Here is an 18883-nt window from a genome sequence, read left to right as displayed (position 1 = left end):
AAGTTAAGCTCCACACTCACCACAGTGACTGCAACAACACAGGAAGATGGATCCAGCGAGGTGTCCCCTCATGACAAGCGTCCAGCGATTCATCTTCCTGCCAGCGGGTATGCGAGATGTCACGTGACATTACAGGACGGGCGCGAACGAGAAGTCAAGCGACCGCAGTACTTTACGGGGTGTCGTCAAGGATCTTAAAGATCCGGTCCTCAGTGACGGTCACTTTTCACCACACAACGCTAAGGGATGTCACGACATCGTGTAAATGACTACTTGTCGCTCAAAAAAAAAAAAATGAATGGACATCGTGAAAATCGTTGGAAAAATCGTGAGGTGGGTACATAGCATTAGAGAGAGGGCAAACAGACAGCATTAATGGAAATACATTATTATGCCATCTTCAATTATAAGTAGTGATGGATGTAATTACACACATTGCTTACATGTCCATTATCATTGTTTGAGCTTTAGATGCTGCCCTCCTATTCACTCTCTCACAATGAAAGACAAAACCTGCAACCCCCACTGTGTCCATTACACACTTCAAACACTGTCCTTGGGAACTCAGGGAGAAGTGCAAGCTGTGTGTCCCAGTCAGAGGGAGAGAGCATCAGATGATCCTACCGCTCCATAGCTAGTCATGGCTGGAGAGCGTCCTGACATCTAGACATGCAGGACATTCTAGCAGAGCACACAGGCTGTCTGCAGAGTTTACTGTTTGTTTGTTTGTCTTGCTCGCTCTGCAGACTCAGTAACATTTGGGGGTAAGGCGCTGTCACCTCTGTACACTGAATAGTGAGGGACTGTCTCCAATCTTTCTATGAATCCTTATTAGATGCATTCCTAAAAACACTTGTGAGAGTAGAACAGAGTAACCAGGCAGCTCAGGGTGACCCAAACTACTAGGAATGTATAGGGGGATAAAAGGAACCAAAAAGCCCTCCTACTAAAAAAGCAAAGCTAGGTGTAATTGCCTTCTTAAAACAGAGAGTAGAAAACTTTCTCTACATACCCTTAAACGGCAGTCAGTCACTCAGGCTCAGAAAGGTGGGGGCAGAGAACAGTTATAAACCAGACACCTTCTTCTTAGGGAGTATCTATAAATCTGAACTCTGAATGATTCTTTATCCCTGACTTAGCAGAATGCTATTTGTGAAAAGAGCAGAGTATCCAAGCAGCGCAGGGTGACCCAAGCTACTAGGAATGTATAGGGAGATAAAAGTTACCAAAATGCCCTCTTACTAAAAAAGCAAAGCTTGGTGTAATTTGCCTTCTTTATTTCTCTCCAGTCCCTTACAACGGTCTTTCAGGACAGGAATTTTTATTTCCCCTTGGACTGACAGTAATTTATTGCGCCTTCCCCATCAAAGCCCGCTCCAAGCCGCTGCCTGGGTGGTCAGTAGGTTAAGGCGCCCCTGCTTCCATCCAGCTCCTGTTGCCCAGCTCCGTGTCCTATAATGAGACTAGGTTTTATACCACAGCAAATATAATTCTGCATCATTTTGGTCTGTCAGACAGCTTCAGCGAGTAGATCACATGCTGTACTGATTCCTGTCTGGCCACCTACATAGTGGATGCTAAAGTGAGGAAAAATGGAGGCATTGCTGCTAGGGATTTGGAGCACAGTCCTGAATCTTCATCTTTGCCAAATCAGTGTTAGAGATGATCATTCAGCACCACAGAATATGTTGGCACTTTATAAATCAATAGTAATAATAATAATAACAATAATCATTTGTGTTCATCTTAGACAAAAAAAATCTACTGCCATCACAGCTATCCAATGATTTCAGTTACTAATCTGTTGTGGCAGATTAATAAACAACACAAAGAGTGTAGTTGTCTACTATTAATGTCCCCACCAAAAAGAACTGCTTGACATCGCCCTTCTCTTTCCATAGAACAAAACAGGTTGATTGGCAGTAGCATACTTTGTCAATAAACAATAGTTTTGGGTGACAACTACTAGGTGTCTGTACAAGGGTTGAGGTTGGAAATCATTGGAAAATACAAGTGATAATGCATACCTGACCTGGATTACTTAAATAATTTTCTGCTAGCAACCATTTTCAGGTGGCATGCCCAAAATGGTGCAAGAACAGACAAATCTGTCTGAGCTTTGGTGCTATAAGCATCCTGAACTGAGTACATCGGCACCATGAACCACTTCCCGACCTTTCCATAAATCTCTGCAGATGGCAGGGATACCTCAGAGTGCCTGGAAGTAGATATGAAAGAGCAACAAAACACTTAGTCCGTTGTCAGCTCACACACCGAGCATCATCTTCCAACCGGTCACATGCTCCCATAGCATACAGACAGGTCAGATACAGTCTTCATGAACATCAACGGCGGAGAAGCAGGATGCCACAGCCATAATGGCAGCCATAAAGGACTGCCAAACAACCCTGACCTCCAAAAATGGATCATCTGGAGATGGAGAGGAGTCTCTTCAGGCAGGACATGGAAGAAGTCCACACAAAGTTTTCAGAGACTGAGCACCATATTCGTAAGGTAGAAGACACTAATGTCACATCACAGGTTTGTTTTAAATATGTGCCCTCAGAGTGTCAGTAGACAGGAAGCATGTCTACAGACCTGAGTGTAGTAGGATAGGTTAGCAATAGCTTCAAGGCCAAGCAAACCTGAATTGAAAATAAACTAATGAGATAAATAATTGTATGTGTAGTACTGTTCCATAAACACTACCTAAAGCAGAGCCATCAAAAAGATCAGCCTACTGCCCTAACCTCTGTTATATGCTGTCATACCCGTTTACCCTTCAGCCATTCATCCTGTATCAAATAGCAGATACCACAAACACATGAGCTTCCCAGTACCTTGATGTGGGAAATGTAGCTATAGCACATGTGTATGTTCATACTAGGTGATTTTTCTCTGTGGCAGTTTTGTCACTTCTGCTCTGTCATTTGTCTAACCCTGACCCTCATCCGTAACAAAAACTCCTTTTCTGATACCAAAAATTTGGCAACAGAATTACCTCCGCAAAGCCAAAATGATTGATGAGTGTAATAACCATGTACCTGCACCAGGGGTCCCCAAACTTTTTCGGTCAAGGTCCGGGTCAACATACTTCAGACTGCTGGGGGACCGCAACATACATAAAACGTTGAAAACCATTACAATGAATCTAAGTATTGATTTCCCCCAATCAAGGAGAACTCCCATCAGTGCATAAAGGGAATGTCTTTGTGCACCAGACAGTGAAGCATACCCAGGTGACAACCTGCCATCCAGTTGGACAGCAGTGTCACCTAATGCAGAAGTGGATTGGAAACCAGCGAATTACTGCTAGTTGGCTTCTACAGTATGTAAATGGATGGTGCCAGCCCTACTATTCTAAATGTGGGCCGTCGATATTTAAAGGTGCAGTGGGCCACATCTATAAGTTATACATTTTGTGTTTGGGGCCAGTGAAAATGCCTTAGGGAGCCGCATTCGGCCCGCGGGCCGTGGTTTGAGGACCACTGACCTACACCAATAACATCTAAAAAAGAAATGAGGGACAGCGCATACAACAACATGTTGGAAATGTTAAAGCAGGTGACGAGACAAGCCCTTTGGGCTTACATTATAAGTTGTACCATGATAAGAATCCTGGCTGCCTGAAGTTTAAAGGCATTGTTAAAATGCAGATTGCCACCAGGGGAGGGGATCTGGACAGAAGATTACGCCAAATGGAATCCAGTTGGATCTTTAGATTGAATACTGTTATACCTGAGGGGTTGAATACGGATCTACCATTAGCACCTTTTTTACCAACTTAAATTTGTGCTTGGTGTGAGTGAGAAGTGTCCTTGATGGTGTTATGTTGCTGTGCTTCACTTCTGTAGCTTAGGTAGAATTAGGTTGTGTCCCCTTTATTAATTCTGGTGATATATCCCTTAATGATGTGAACTAAAATTACTTGGGGGACGATGCCTCAATAATAAATATGATCATGCAAGTTCCTTTAATTAGACTAGCTAGGCTGATAATTGTAGCACTTGAAGTCTATGTGTACGCTTGGACTTACACACAATATGACTGTACGGGGTCCCTACATGGGGAAAGTGTCTTCCTTATAATGAAGAACCAATCGGCTCTGCCGTGGGAGTGATCATGACGTAAAGAAGGAGGTACTGAGAGACTCTAAAAGGAACTAGACGGTGCTGCTCACATGACCGTCTGACGAAGCCCGGATAGGTGGGCGATGCTAGTCATGGCTAGTGAGCAGCGTGGTGACGTCATGGCTGCACACACTCATAACAGCGTGGAACTGGACGCCAATAGTGGCGGTGGTGGCGGCGGCGATAGCAGATGACAAGTGGGGATAGTCTTTTCAGCTCAAGCATGGCAGAGAGGATGCCGTCCAAGTGCCTATCATCGCGGTGGTTGCCCTGTTGAGATGGTGAGAGCCCTCCGAGGTACCATGGAGCACTGACAGGAGGTGGTGAGAGCCCTCTTGTGTACGCTGTTGTTTGTGTGCCTGCTTGCTTCGCTTATGCTTCAAGCCCCCTGGCCGCCTGCTTTTGCTGAATTGAACTGTATCTCAGTTGGTGATTTACTGAGCAGTTGGATACAGGACTGTGAGCTGTATTGATTGTCCAGCATATCGTATGAAGAGCTGTCACTGAATTACACCTCCCAGCAGACCTCCTGACCAAAGGATTTATGATGATGGTGTCCATCACTCCCGGGAGTTATAGGGACGGTTTGTGTGGGTGTGCGTGATGTGTGCAGTCTGTGTGACACATGCCGGCTGTGTATTCGGTACAATATACACCATAGGCTGCTCTTTTAGTGGGTTTATAGGGGGTTTTGCATGCAATTTTCAATAAATAGTGATTGTTATTTGAGACTTCAGTGGATTCATTGGGATCTGTGGTGAATTGCTACCACTGTGAGGCTCTCCTGGTTTCGGGGTTATTACAATCCATATATATTGCCTAGCGCTTGGTGTCGTTTGTTTTGGTGGATAGCATGGTGGAGTAGTGGTTAGCACTGATGCCTTGTAGCGCTGGGTCCCTGGTTCAAATCTCAGCCAGGGCACAGAGTTTCCTTCGGCACTCCAGTTTCCCAAAATCCCAAAAGGATAATTTAATACCATACAATAACATTTGTAAAGCGCCTTTCTCCCATAAGACTCAAAGTCTCAGATCAATACATAGTTAATGGGTGCCCCAGGATGACATCATTGCTGGAACGTCTGGAGATTGCTGTATGAGGAGGTATAAGAAGTGGTGAACATATACAGTATGTATCAAGGGGCAGAACCCTGATGAGAGGACTAGGAATAAAGAATGCCAGGCCATCACAGCATCCAGTACAGGTATGTTAGAAAACAAAGGCGTGACAGTAAAGTATGCATAGGAATTTTTATTGCATTGATTCTGCTTGATGACAGCATGGTAACTCACATAATTATCACTTAACATTTCAGTTCTGATAAGAGTGTCTTTTGCAGAAATAAACTCCAAAGCATCATGATTCAGAATGATATACCTGAACGTAGTCCCTCACCACTGACCAGTGTAGGAAGGGAGAGTCCTGTGTTGTCACGAATGAGCAGAGAAACACCACAAGGTAAGCATTAATAAAGGGTAAGTCTATTCATAGAAAAGAAACAGTACAGCTTTCAGGGTGATTAGACTACAATCCAAAAGCCTATTAATACATAGAGGCAGATTCACTAGCCAGTAGTAGAATGTACCTGGGCAGACAATGCATGTACATTTTACTGGCGTCTATGCAAAGCACATATAATGGGTTTTGCACAAATAGCGCAACTCACATTGTGTACACAACGCGTCTGTTGTTTGTAAAACATGTGTTAAGCTATTTGCACCTGAACATGCAGCATTTAATGCTGGTTAGTGAATCTGCTTCATAGTTTGTTTCAAAATTAACATTTGTTCAATGACAAGTGTGGACTAATTAGCTTTACAGGGGAAGTACTGTAGTTCCTTCCTAAAGAGCACACAGTGTCCGTGCGTTTGCAATACTGTGCATGCGCGGCATGCCGGCGGACCTGGGACAGCAGAGATTGGGTACAGGGGGCGGGCGCATGCGTGCGGGGTGGAGTGAGTGAGGCCATTGGAGGGAGAGAGGCAGTGCGGGGGTAGCGGCCAAAGCCTAGCGCCGTTTTTTAACGGACGGGCTTATTTCTAGTGCAGGCATAAAAAATAAATGTACATATTAAGTTCTCCAGATCCTTCTCAGAACTGTCCAGGTGTACATCCAACATGCACTAATAATTGGAGTTGGCTGTGTGAGGTAGAAATGTGGAGAGGAGTCAATTTACTGCTGCACTTAAAACAACTCTGAAGTGATATTTATTGCTGGATAGATATTGGTGACAGGACTGTACACTTGGAAGCTTTACAATTCTCTTAGTGATGTCAGCACTGTAAATAAAGGCTCCATTGAGCCCAAGTGTGTCCCTGCATTTAACTGAACGTCGTTGCAGTGGTATGCAACAATGGGCGTGATGCACAAATAACCGGTACATTTTCTTACTGGTACTTACGTCAGGGAAGCAGCACGTGTTACACTATTAGCGCAATGTGGGTAACCGGGGCAGCTCCCATGACATTAGTACTGAGGCTGTTCCCTTGGTACTATGTTTACCCAAAATTAAAACATCCCCAAAAAGTAAGCCCTAGCAGGATTTTTGAGCATGCTCGAAATATAAGCACTACCCCAAAAGTAAGCCCTAGCAGTAATAAAGTTAAAAAGGATGGCAACTTGTAATATTACTGGAGCCGATGATCTTGAGGGCAGGTCCATGGTTCCATCATTGCTCCAATCACCCAATAACGGAACCATGGTCCTGCCTGCGAGACCATAGGCTCCAGTAGAAATGAGTTGCCATACTTCTTACCCATAGGCTGAAGCTCAGGGACACAGTGGCAACAGGATGTAGGTGGACATCGGAGGACACGGAGTACAATGCAGCATGGAGCTGGGTATAAGAGGAGGGTGTAGGGGGACATCAGAGGACACGGGGACACCAAGAGGACATGTGGGACACAAAGGTCAGCACATGCTCACTCCCAAGCAGCGCCTGGCTATTTAAATGGTCTGCAGGGTAAAGCCTGTCAGCAGATTTAGAAGCACTGCAAGTGCACCTGCACCTGTAGTACCAGATCTAGCAAGGGCTGAACCAATTAAACTTTCTCCTGTCCTAAAAAGAGACATCATTTACACATAATAATGCAATTATGTGATTAGTAGGGGCAATAAATGCAAGTAATGTTTTGTCCCCTACTAGCCACTGCTATGTGACTTGGGAGCTATATTACTCATGAGGTGCTCTAAGCTACCAAACATGGCTAAGCAATACAGGCAGGGTCACAAGGGGTCATACCACCTGGGGCCACCATCCACAAGCTACACCCAAAGAAGTGGGAGCAGCGCAGGCAGCCCCTCAAGCACTGGCGGAACTTCCATTGGGCGGCAAGAGCGGCCCGTACCAGGTGCCTAGTCCTGCAGGGGTGCCGCCTGCGGCCCCCCATCTGCTGATTCTCCATGGCCCCCTTTTTGAAATACTCACATGGCGCAACCGATCCAGCGCGGAACCTCACCGATCTCCTTCAGGCCGCTCAGCTCCAGTCACCAGTTACTTCTGTCCGCGCTGACGACATGAGAGACAGGCCTGAAGTAACCATGGCAACAGGACGCTAAGCTCTCCTGCTTTAGTGTCCCGTCACCAGGGTTACTGCCGGCCTGCATCTCTCATGTCATTAGCGTGGACAGAAGTGACTGGAGCTGAGCATCCTGCAGGATATATGTAAACAAGAATACCAAGAGCCCAAGATAGTGTAGTGAGTATTGGTAAATGGGTTTATGAAATGAGTACAAAAATTATACTCACAAACCAGGGTTACCTTCAGGCAATCACTGTATAAGCAAGTGAGGAGATTATCATGTCCTCACTCAGGATTAACCCTCTGGGCGATACAATTATATCGCCCAGGAGGTGGCGCAGCACTATTTTTTAAATTTTTTAAATCATGTAGCGAGCCCAGGGCTCGCTACATGATAGCCGCAGCGCAGCGGCATCCCCCCACCCACTCCGATCGCCTTCGGCGATCAGAGTAAGCAGGAAATCCCGTTCAGAACGGGATTTCCTGCTGGGCTTCCCTGGTCGCCATGGCGATGGGGCGGGATGACGTCACCGACGTCATGGACGTCGTGACGTCGTAGGGAGTTCCGATCCACCCCTCAGCGCTGCCTGGCACTGATTGGCCAGGCTGCGCAAGGGGTTGGGGAGGGGGGGGCTGCGCGGAACGGCGGGTAGCGGCGGATCGGCGGCGAGCGGCGGCGATCGGAAGTTACACGCAGCTAGCAAAGTGCTAGCTGCGTGTAACAAAAAAAAAATTATGCAAATCGGCCCAGCGGGGCCTGAGAAATCCTCCTGCGCGACATACCCCGAGCTCAGCTCGGGATTATCGCTCAGGAGGTTAAGAAGTCGCTCTCTGTAGACAGGAAGAAAAAGGGGTATCCCCCTCCACCAGGGGTGGGTATCAATTATAACGTAATGAAGAACAGAGGCGCCAAAATGAATAAAATCAGCTATTAAAAAGTTAAAAAGTGCTTAGGAGGCAGTGGTGAACTTATCTCCTGCAAGCAGACACAAGAAACTGTATTCAAGACAAATTAAATTTATTAGTACGCTCCAGGGGGGTTTACGCAACGCGTTTTGCAGGCTTAAACCCGCTTCATCAGGCAATAGATAATTGAAGTACACAACTGGAGACAAAAGGCACAGATTGGTTTATATTAGAACCAAACAATACACAAAAATGCTTATGCACCAACGCCTTATATGTTATGTATGTATGTATGGATTTAGTTCTAATATACACCAATCTGTGTCTTTTGTCTCCAGTTGTGTACTCCAATTATCTATTGCCTGATGAAGTGGGTTTAAGCCCGCGAAATGCATTGCGAAAACCCCCCTGCAGTGTACCAATAAATTTAATTTGTCTTGAATACACAGTTTCTTGTGTCTTGTGCAAGCAGCAGGAGGTAAGTCCACCACTGCCTCCTAAGCACTTTTTAACTTTTTAATAGCTGATTTTTGGCACCTCTGTTCTTCTTTACGTTACAGTCCTGCAGGAGATTGGCGAGGTTCAGTGCTGGATCGATGTGCCACGTGAATATTGCAGAAAGGGGGCCACGGAGGCGGAGTACAGGGAAGGGGACAGGGTGGCACAGGTGGTGGAACAGGGTTTACTGACTGGATGCAGGAGGACCTAGAGATAGCACAGGGGGGACATAAGGGGCACGTAGGGATAGGAGGTGGCACAAGGGGAAATGGAGCACAGAGGGATAAGAGGTGGCACAGGGGGACAAGAGGAGGCACAGGGGGAAAAAAGGGTACAGGGGACAAGAGATGGCTCAGAGGGAACAGAGGGGACACCAGGGGACGAGGTGGCACAGGGGAAAAATAGGGGACACAGAGTGACAAGGGGTGGCACAGGGGGAACAGAGGCGCACAAGAGGTGGCACAGAGGGACACAAAGTGGCACAGGGGACATAGGGGACACATTGGGACAAGAGGTGGCACAAGAGAAGGCACAGGGGGATCACAGGGGACCAGAGGTGGCACAAGGAACACAGGGGGATGAGGTGGCACAGGGGGAACATAGGGACACAGTGACAAGAGGTGGCACAGGGGGAACAGAAGAGCACAAGAGGAGGCAAAGGGAGTACATAGGGGATACATTGGGACAAGAGGTGGCACAGGAGGGACAGAGCATACACGGGTCAAGAGGTGGCATGGGGGAACAGAGGGGACACAGGGGTATGAGGTGGCACAGGGGGAGCATAGGGGACACAGAGTGACAAGAGGCGGCACAGGGGGAACAGAGGAGCACAAGAGGTGGCAAAGGGGGACAAGAGGTGGCACAGGGGGTACATGGGGACACATTGGGGCACAATAGGAGGCACATTTAGACAAAAGGTGGCAAAGAGGAGGCACAGGGGGAAAAGAGGGTACACAGGGACAAGAGGGGGAACAGAGGGGACACAGGGGCCGAAGTGGCACAGGGTAACATAGGAGACACAGAGTGACAAGAGGTGGCACAGGGGAAACAGAGAGCACTATTTATCAAAGTTGGCCCTCCTTCATGTAGTTAGAAACAAAAAAGCCTGTGTTTTGAGAGGAAACTTGGACGTTGGGGGGGGGGGGGAGGGGTCTGTCTTCAAATAATTAGCACCAGGTGTCAAATACTCTAGGTACGCCACTGCCCCTAAGTGCCTTCACCACCAGGGAAATGATTAAAAAAACTACTCCTCAAAAATCACTCCCAAGCAATGCCTGACTTTTAAAATGGTCTATAGAGTACAGAGTAGTTGTGGGTGGTTTCCCTAGTAGTGAAACCCCCAGTGTATTGTAATAAAAATCACTTTAGATACACTTTGAATTGTACAGAAAGCAATTTTTGGGTGGCTAACCTCTCGAGGTACGATAAACCACCATATTTCTGATTGGTGTTTCCCAAACAGACCAGTTTTATAAGATATTAGTCAACAAATAAGTCTTCTTCATATGCTGCAAATGTTTTATTTGAATGTAGATCTTAAATAACTGTGGTAATAATCTGTGTTGTAGATTCACCAGTTTCGCAGAGGAGATTTGAACCTGGAACTGTAACTTTCCAGCCACCCCCGGACAATAACTCAAAAGCAGAGATAGCACGGGATATTGTAGGTCTAACTTATTTGATATTATTACAACTTCTTTATTACAACTACTGTCTACTTGTGTAGTCTCATGTGCTTGAACATGCCCTTAGCCTTTTCTGTTCTATTTGTGTACAATGAGTCCACTCACTTACACACTAGCCAGAGTAGCCTCCCAGAAGAGGTAGCAAGAGGGGCCCCAGTGTAGGTAGCCAAAAGTAGTCTCCCTAATATAGGTAGCTAAAGATATCCTCCAGTATTAGGTAGCCCCCCAGTAAGGGTAGTAATAGGGGCCCCCAGTGTAAGTAGCCCAAAATATCCCCCAGTATAGGTAGCTAGGGGTACACCCCCCCTCCACTCCTCAGTAGCCCTCCTGTATGGGTAGCCAGTGAGGCCCCCAGTACAGGCAGCCTGAAGTAGCCCCCCCCCCCAGTATAGGTTTCTATAGGTACCCACCAGTACTGGGTAGCACCCAAGTATGGATAGCCAGAGGGGACCCTATTATAGGTAGCCTGAAGTGCACCCCAGTATAAGTAGCCAGATTAGTATAGGCAGCCCCACAGTATATGTAGCAAGAAGGACCCCCAGTGTTGGCAGCCTGAAGTAGTCTCCCAGTATAGGTAGCAAGAAAGGCCTCCAGTGCAAGGAGCCAGATTAGCCCCCCAGTATAGGTATCCCCACAGCAGGGCCGGATTTACTATAAGGCATTGTAGGCACTTGCTCAAACTACTAAAGCTACTAAAACAGTCAATTTGACAGCCAGAGATCTTAACGTCATATTTTTTTTTTTACAAAAAAGAAAAAAATAACAGAAAGCCTTAAATTACACTTTTCCCAATGATGATCAACACCTTTCTTAAGTAATTAGTTTTTGTGTTGCTATATTACATTGCTGTTTCATATTTATATTTTTAATTTTTACATCAGGAGGTTTTAAATCATGTTCTTTCGGATATTGAAAAATTTGTTGGAAATCTGGATTCAAGTAAAAAGAAAAAAAAAGGTGCGTGAACTAAATATGAATTGTAAGCAAGAATGATGTTGATAATCTGTAGGGTCGTCTGTTTCTTATGTTTTCCTTTTTTCTGTGTCAAAAGGAAAGGCCATTTCAGAATCAGACTTTCTTGATTGCCTTCAGAAGATAAAATATGCTTTTAATTTATTGGTGAGTATCAGATGTTGTGTGCATTTCCCTCTTCAGGTACATACCTGCCTACTGTATATCTTTTTCCCCAGGAAGTTATGCTGCACAGTAAGGCTTTAGTAAAAGTGCTCTTTTCTGAGTAGCAGGATATAGATATACTGTGGGAAGAAACATAGGTTCACAAATCTGCCCTCGCCATCCTGAAGTTATGCTGATTTCACCAACAGAGTATTTTAAGGAGGAATACAAAAACATGGTAATCTATCACCTTGCAGCAGGGCCAGGATGACACAGAGGCAGAAGAGGCTCCGGCCTCTGAGCGGCAGGTCATCTGGTCAGAAATTGGGCGCTTTCAAAGGCATTTCATTCCACAGATGGTCCAGAAAAAACACACTTTTTTTTTTACCCTGTCCTGAGAGACACAAGTAAGGGAGGGAGAGAAAAAGCTCTCTGCACAGTGGTTCTAAAGACTGTATCTGATAAGGAGTCATACAGAGTTTTGTAAGGTAAGATTTGTAGACAGTTCCTAGCACACCAGTAAGGGCGCTCAGCTGGTCTGCAAGTTTGTTTGTGTTTTTAACTCTTCTTCACTGACTTCTGTCAGTGACATCATTCAGCTGCTCCCCCAGGAAACCAGCCCAGTCATGCATGGCTGGCTGATGGAGAATGGAATTCTAACAGAAAGAGAAAGGTATGTGTGGTGTGTGTGTATGTGAGAGAGCAGCCCTGCGCCCCTTCCTCCATCCTGAACATGTACTCTGGAAGTCAGGGAGACAGGCTGTAAATGTCCTCTTATGCGCTCACTATATAATCTCTGCCATAGTCATAGCCTAATGTCCTACCATATTATTATTGTGAATTTATATAGCACTGACATCTTCTGCAGCACTTTACAGAGTACATAGTCATGTCACTGGCTGTCCTCAGAGGGGCTCACACTCTAATCCTACCATAGTCCTAGTCTAGTGTCCTACCATATTATGCATTTATATAGCACTGTCATCTTCTGCAGCACTTTACAGAGTACATAGGCATGTCACTGACCCCAGAGGAGCTCATAGTATAATCCCTACCATATTTATAGACTAATATTTTCACTATAGGAATGGTATGGGGGGAAACCAGTAGACTTATTAGTATGTTTTGAAGATGTAGGAGAATATGAAGTGTCTAAATAAAATCTGGGGGCACCTGGCTTCCTAAATTGGGGGAACCTATACCTGGCTTCCTATATTGGGGGCCCCTATACCTGGATACCTAAAAACCCATAGCAACAAAAAGATGTCAAGTGATCTCTACTACTGATGATTACTGTATGTGTGCCAAATGCAGTCCTATGGAGCAGCTTACTATATACACCACTCCGTAAAGAGGAACATTAACCACTTAAGGACTGCAGTCATAAATCCCCTTAAGGACCAGAGCCTTTTTTTCCATTCAGACCACTGCAGCTTTCACGGTTTATTGCTCGGTCATACAACCTACCACCTAAATGAATTTTACCTCCTTTTCTTCTCTCTAATATAGCTTTCTTTTGATGCTATTTGATTGCTCCTGTGATTTTTACTTTTTATTATATTCATCAAAAAAGACATGAATTTTGGCAAAAAAATGATTTTTTTAACTTTCTGTGCTGACATTTTTCAAATAAAGTAAAATTTCTGTATACATGCAGCGCGAAAAATATGGACAAACATGTTTTTGATTAAAAAAAACCCATTCAGTGTATATTTATTGGTTTGGGTAAAAGTTATAGCGTTTACAAACTATGGTGCAAAAAGTGAATTTTGCCATTTTGAAGCATCTCCGACTTTTCTGACCCCCTGTCATGTTTCATGAGGGGCTAAAATTCCAGGATAGTATAAATATCCCCCAAATGACCCCATTTTGGGAAGAAGACATCCCAAAGTATTCACTGAGAGGCATGGTGAGTTCATAGAAGATTTTATTTTTTGTCACAAGTTAGCGGAAAATGACATTTTGTGACAAAAAAAAAGGGAAAAAAAAAATTCCATTTCTTCTAACTTGCGACAAAAAAAAATGAAATCTGCCACGGACTCACTATGCTCCTCTCTGAATACCTTGAAGTGTCTACTTTCCAAAATGGGGTCATTTATGGGGTGTGTTTACTGTCCTGGCATTTTGGGGGGTGCTAAATTGTAAGCACCCCTGTAAAGCCTAAAGGTGCTCATTGCACTTAGGGCCCCTTAGCGCAGTTAGGCTGCAAAAAAGTGCCACACATGTGGTATCGCCGTACTCAGGAGAAGTAGTATAATGTGTTTTGGGGTGTATTTTTACACATACCCATGCTGGGTGGGAGAAATATCTCTGTAAATCACAATTTTTTGATTTTTTTACACACAATTGTCCATTTACAGAGATATTTCTCCCACTCAGCATGGGTATGTGTAAAAATACACCCCGAAACACATCATACTACTTCTCCTGAGTACGGCGATACCACATGTGTGGCACTTTTTTGCACCCCAACTGCGCTAAGGGGCCCAAAGTCCAATGAGTACCTTTAGGATTTCACAGGTCATTTTACGACATTTGGTTTCAAGACTACTCCTCACGGTTTAGGGCCCCTAAAATCCCAGGGAAGTATAGGAACCCCACAAGTGACCCCATTTTAGAAAGAAGACACCCAAAGGTATTCCGTTAGGAGTATGGTGAGTTCATAGAAGATTTTATTTTTTTGTCACAAGTTAGCGGAAATTGATTTTAATTGTTTTTTTTCACAAAGTGTCATTTTCCGCTAAGTTGTGACAAAAAATAAAATCTTCTATGAACTCACCATACTCCTAACTGAATACCTTGGGATGTCTTCTTTCTAAAATGGGGTCACTAGTGGGGTTCCTATACTGCCCTGGGATTTTAGGGGCCCTAAACCGTGAGGAGTAGTCTTGAAACCAAATGTCGCAAAATGACCTGTGAAATCTTAAAGGTACTCATTGGACTTTGGGCCCCTTAGCGCAGTTAAGGTGCAAAAAAGTGCCACACATGAGGTATCCCCGTACTCAGGAGAAGTAGTATAATTTGTTTTGCGGTGTATTTTTACACATACCCATGCTGGGTGGGAGAAATATCTCTGTAAATGGACAATTGTGTGTAAAAAAATTAAAAAATTGTGATTTACAGAGATATTTCTCCCACCCAGCATGGGTATGTGTAAAAATACACCCCAAAACACATTATACTACTTCTCCTGAGTACGGCGATACCACATGTGTGGCACTTTTTTGCACCCCAACTGCGCTAAGGGGCCCAAAGTCCAATGAGTACCTTTAGGATTTCACAGGTCATTTTGCGAAATTTGGTTTCAAGACTACTCCTCACGGTTTAGGGCCCCTAAAATGCCAGGGCAGTATAGGAACCCCACAAGTGACCCCATTTTAGAAAGAAGACACCCCAAGGTATTCAGTTAGGAGTATGGTGAGTTCATAGAAGATTTTATTTTTTGTCACAAGTTAGCGGAAAATGACACTTTGTGAAAAAAAACAATTAAAATCAATTTCCGCTAACTTGTGACAAAAAAATAAAATCTTCTATGAACTCACCATACTCCTAACTAAATACCTTGGGGTGTCTCCTTTCTAAAATGGGGTCACTTGTGGGGTTCCTATACTGCCCTGGGATTTTAGGGGCCCTAAACCGTGAGGAGTAGTCTTGAAACCAAATGTCGCAAAATGACCTGTGAAATCTTAAAGGTACTCATTGGACTTTGGGCCCCTTAGCGCAGTTAAGGTGCAAAAAAGTGCCACACATGAGGTATCCCCGTACTCAGGAGAAGTAGTATAATTTGTTTTGCGGTGTATTTCTACACATACCCATGCTGGGTGGGAGAAATATCTCTGTAAATGGACAATTGTGTGTAAAAAAATTAAAAAATTGTGATTTACAGAGATATTTCTCCCACCCAGCACGGGTATGTGTAAAAATACACCCCAAAACACATTATACTACTTCTCCTAAGTACGGCGATACCACATGTGTGGCACTTTTTTGCACCCCAACTGCGCTAAGGGGCCCAAAGTCCAATGAGTACCTTTAGGATTTCACAGGTCATTTTGCGAAATTTGGTTTCAAGACTACTCCTCACGGTTTAGGGCCCCTAAAATGCCAGGGCAGTATAGGAACCCCACAAGTGACCCCATTTTAGAAAGAAGACACCCCAAGGTATTCAGTTAGGAGTATGGTGAGTTCATAGAAGATTTTATTTTTTGTCACAAGTTAGCGGAAAATGACACTTTGTGAAAAAAAACAATTAAAATCAATTTCCGCTAACTTGTGACAAAAAAATAAAATCTTCTATGAACTCACCATACTCCTAACTAAATACCTTGGGGTGTCTCCTTTCTAAAATGGGGTCACTTGTGGGGTTCCTATACTGCCCTGGGATTTTAGGGGCCCTAAACCGTGAGGAGTAGTCTTGAAACCAAATGTCGCAAAATGACCTGTGAAATCTTAAAGGTACTCATTGGACTTTGGGCCCCGTAGCGCAGTTAAGGTGCAAAAAAGTGCCACACATGAGGTATCCCCGTACTCAGGAGAAGTAGTATAATTTGTTTTGCTGTGTATTTCTACACATACCCATGCTGGGTGGGAGAAATATCTCTGTAAATGGACAATTGTGTGTAAAAAAATTAAAAAATTGTGATTTACAGAGATATTTCTCCCACCCAGCACGGGTATGTGTAAAAATACACCCCAAAACACATTATACTACTTCTCCTAAGTACGGCGATACCACATGTGTGGCACTTTTTTGCACCCCAACTGCGCTAAGGGGCCCAAAGTCCAATGAGTACCTTTAGGATTTCACAGGTCATTTTGCGAAATTTGGTTTCAAGACTACTCCTCACGGTTTAGGGCCCCTAAAATGCCAGGGCAGTATAGGAACCCCACAAGTGACCCCATTTTAGAAAGAAGACACCCCAAGGTATTCAGTTAGGAGTATGGTGAGTTCATAGAAGATTTTATTTTTTGTCACAAGTTAGCGGAAAATGACACTTTGTGAAAAAAAACAATTAAAATCAATTTCCGCTAACTTGTGACAAAAAAATAAAATCTTCTATGAACTCACCATACTCCTAAGTAAATACCTTGGGGTGTCTCCTTTCTAAAATGGGGTCACTTGTGGGGTTCCTATACTGCCCTGGGATTTTAGGGGCCCTAAACCGTGAGGAGTAGTCTTGAAACCAAATGTCGCAAAATGACCTGTGAAATCTTAAAGGTACTCATTGGACTTTGGGCCCCTTAGCGCAGTTGGGGTGCAAAAAAGTGCCACACATGAGGTATTCCCGTACTCAGGAGAAGTAGTATAATTTGTTTTGCGGTGTATTTTTACACATACCCATGCTGGGTGGGAGAAATATCTCTGTAAATGGACAATTGTGTGTAAAAAAATTAAAAAATTGTGATTTACAGAGATATTTCTCCCACCCAGCATGGGTATGTGTAAAAATACACCCCAAAACACATTATACTACTTCTCCTGAGTACAGCGATACCTCATGTGTGACACTTTTTTAGCAGCCTAGTTGCGCAAAGGGGCCCAAAGTCCAATGAGCACCTTTAGGCTTTACAGGGGTGCTCACAATTTAGCAACCCCCCCCACATGCCAGGACCGTGAACAAAGCCCACAAATGACCCCATTTTGGAAAGAAGACACCCCAAGGTATTCCATGAGGGGCATGGTGAGCTCATAGAAAAAAAATTTTTTTGTCATAAGTGAGCGGAAAATGACATTTTGTGAAAAAAAACATACAACAATTTCTGCTAACTTGTGACAAAAAAATAAAATATTCTATGAACTCACCATGCACCTCACGTAATACTTTGGGGTGTCCTCTTTCCAAAATGGCATCATTCGTGGGGTCTGTCCTGGCATTTTAGGGTCTCTGCAATCATTACATGTATGGCCAGTATTAGGAGTTTCTGCTATACTCCTTATTTTGGGCATACGGGTACTGCACTCTGGGCTGAAAGGAAAAATGACAGTCAATCAATCAATCAATGTGGATGAAAAAATATCTGCCAAAAAAATGTGAAAAAAAAGAGGGGAAGGCGTCTGCCAGGACATAGGAGCTGCCACCCAAAAACGTCCACCCACTCAGCTCGTATGCCCTGGCAAAGCCGATTTATCCATTCACACCGATCGATGTGGATGAACAAATCATTGCCAGAGTTCTTTTTTGATACAAAGTGCTTGCCAAAGCATAGGAGCTCCAACACCACCCCTCAGCTCATATGCCTCGGCAAACGTATCTTTTTTACTGCAGAGGAGAAATCTCGTCCTGCAGCGCTGCATGCACCGACTTGTGTGTAATCTGACAGACACACAATGCTTCTGTCAGGATGCACCATCAGTGCTGCAGCTGGTTGGTCGGTCGGTCGGTCCACCTGGAAGGGTAAAGGATGGAAAAAAGAGAGAAAAACACACACAAAAAAAACAAGCAAGCAGCAAAGCAATAACTTCATTAACATCAACTTTTATAAACTTTAATGAACATTTTTAACCCAAACATTAACATTGGGAACCAAACATTAACTTTTTTGCTTACCTGTTTTTTTTATTTGTTTTTTTTTTTCTTACCTTTCTGAGGACAAACCTCTCGTCCCCCATGGGACAATATGCAAAGTGCAAATCGCACAGAGATGTGGCGAAGTACATTATGCACTTTGTCCCAAGTGAAAGGAGAGGTTTCTGGCAGCACTGTGTATTAGGGTCTCTGGAAACCTGATGTCTGGGTTCACACTGCATATTGGCGTATCCGGTGGGTCGCGCGCACCGCATCGCCCCAAACAGACCTTCAGAGAATACCGCTAGAGTAGCATTCGACAGTAATCGCATTCGGCCTAGTAAGTAACTGCGTCGCCGTAGACTAACATGACTTCCGGGCCGACCCAAATTGCCACAGAAGCCACCCAGTAACGTAGGCAGTAGGCATGCACTAGCGTTAAGTCAAGCACTTCCGGCGTAGGGGGGGGACCGCAAAGTGTGACTTTCGCTAGGCAATTTTCCCTAACGCATCACACCAGTGT

At 44.4% G+C, this 18883-nt stretch overlaps 1 protein-coding gene across 2 annotated transcripts in view; it reads left to right on the top strand.

Annotated features, from left to right (window-relative positions):
* The window catches only part of EPS8L3 (EPS8 signaling adaptor L3), a 171966-nt gene that overhangs the window by 52350 nt on the left and 100733 nt on the right, over window positions 1-18883 (top strand). For both annotated transcript variants that reach the window (XM_068269530.1, XM_068269529.1), the window contains exons 8-11: window positions 5468-5586; window positions 10622-10716; window positions 11620-11695; window positions 11790-11857. In XM_068269530.1, the coding sequence (XP_068125631.1) occupies window positions 5468-5586; window positions 10622-10716; window positions 11620-11695; window positions 11790-11857 (358 nt within the window). The remainder of the gene's footprint in view (window positions 1-5467; window positions 5587-10621; window positions 10717-11619; window positions 11696-11789; window positions 11858-18883) is intronic.

Source organism: Hyperolius riggenbachi, chromosome 2, assembly GCF_040937935.1.
Source record: "Hyperolius riggenbachi isolate aHypRig1 chromosome 2, aHypRig1.pri, whole genome shotgun sequence".
Classification (NCBI taxonomy): Eukaryota; Metazoa; Chordata; class Amphibia; order Anura; family Hyperoliidae; genus Hyperolius; species Hyperolius riggenbachi.
The sequence above is the reverse complement of the archived record's forward strand: the minus strand, read 5'-3'. Positions and strand labels throughout refer to the sequence as shown.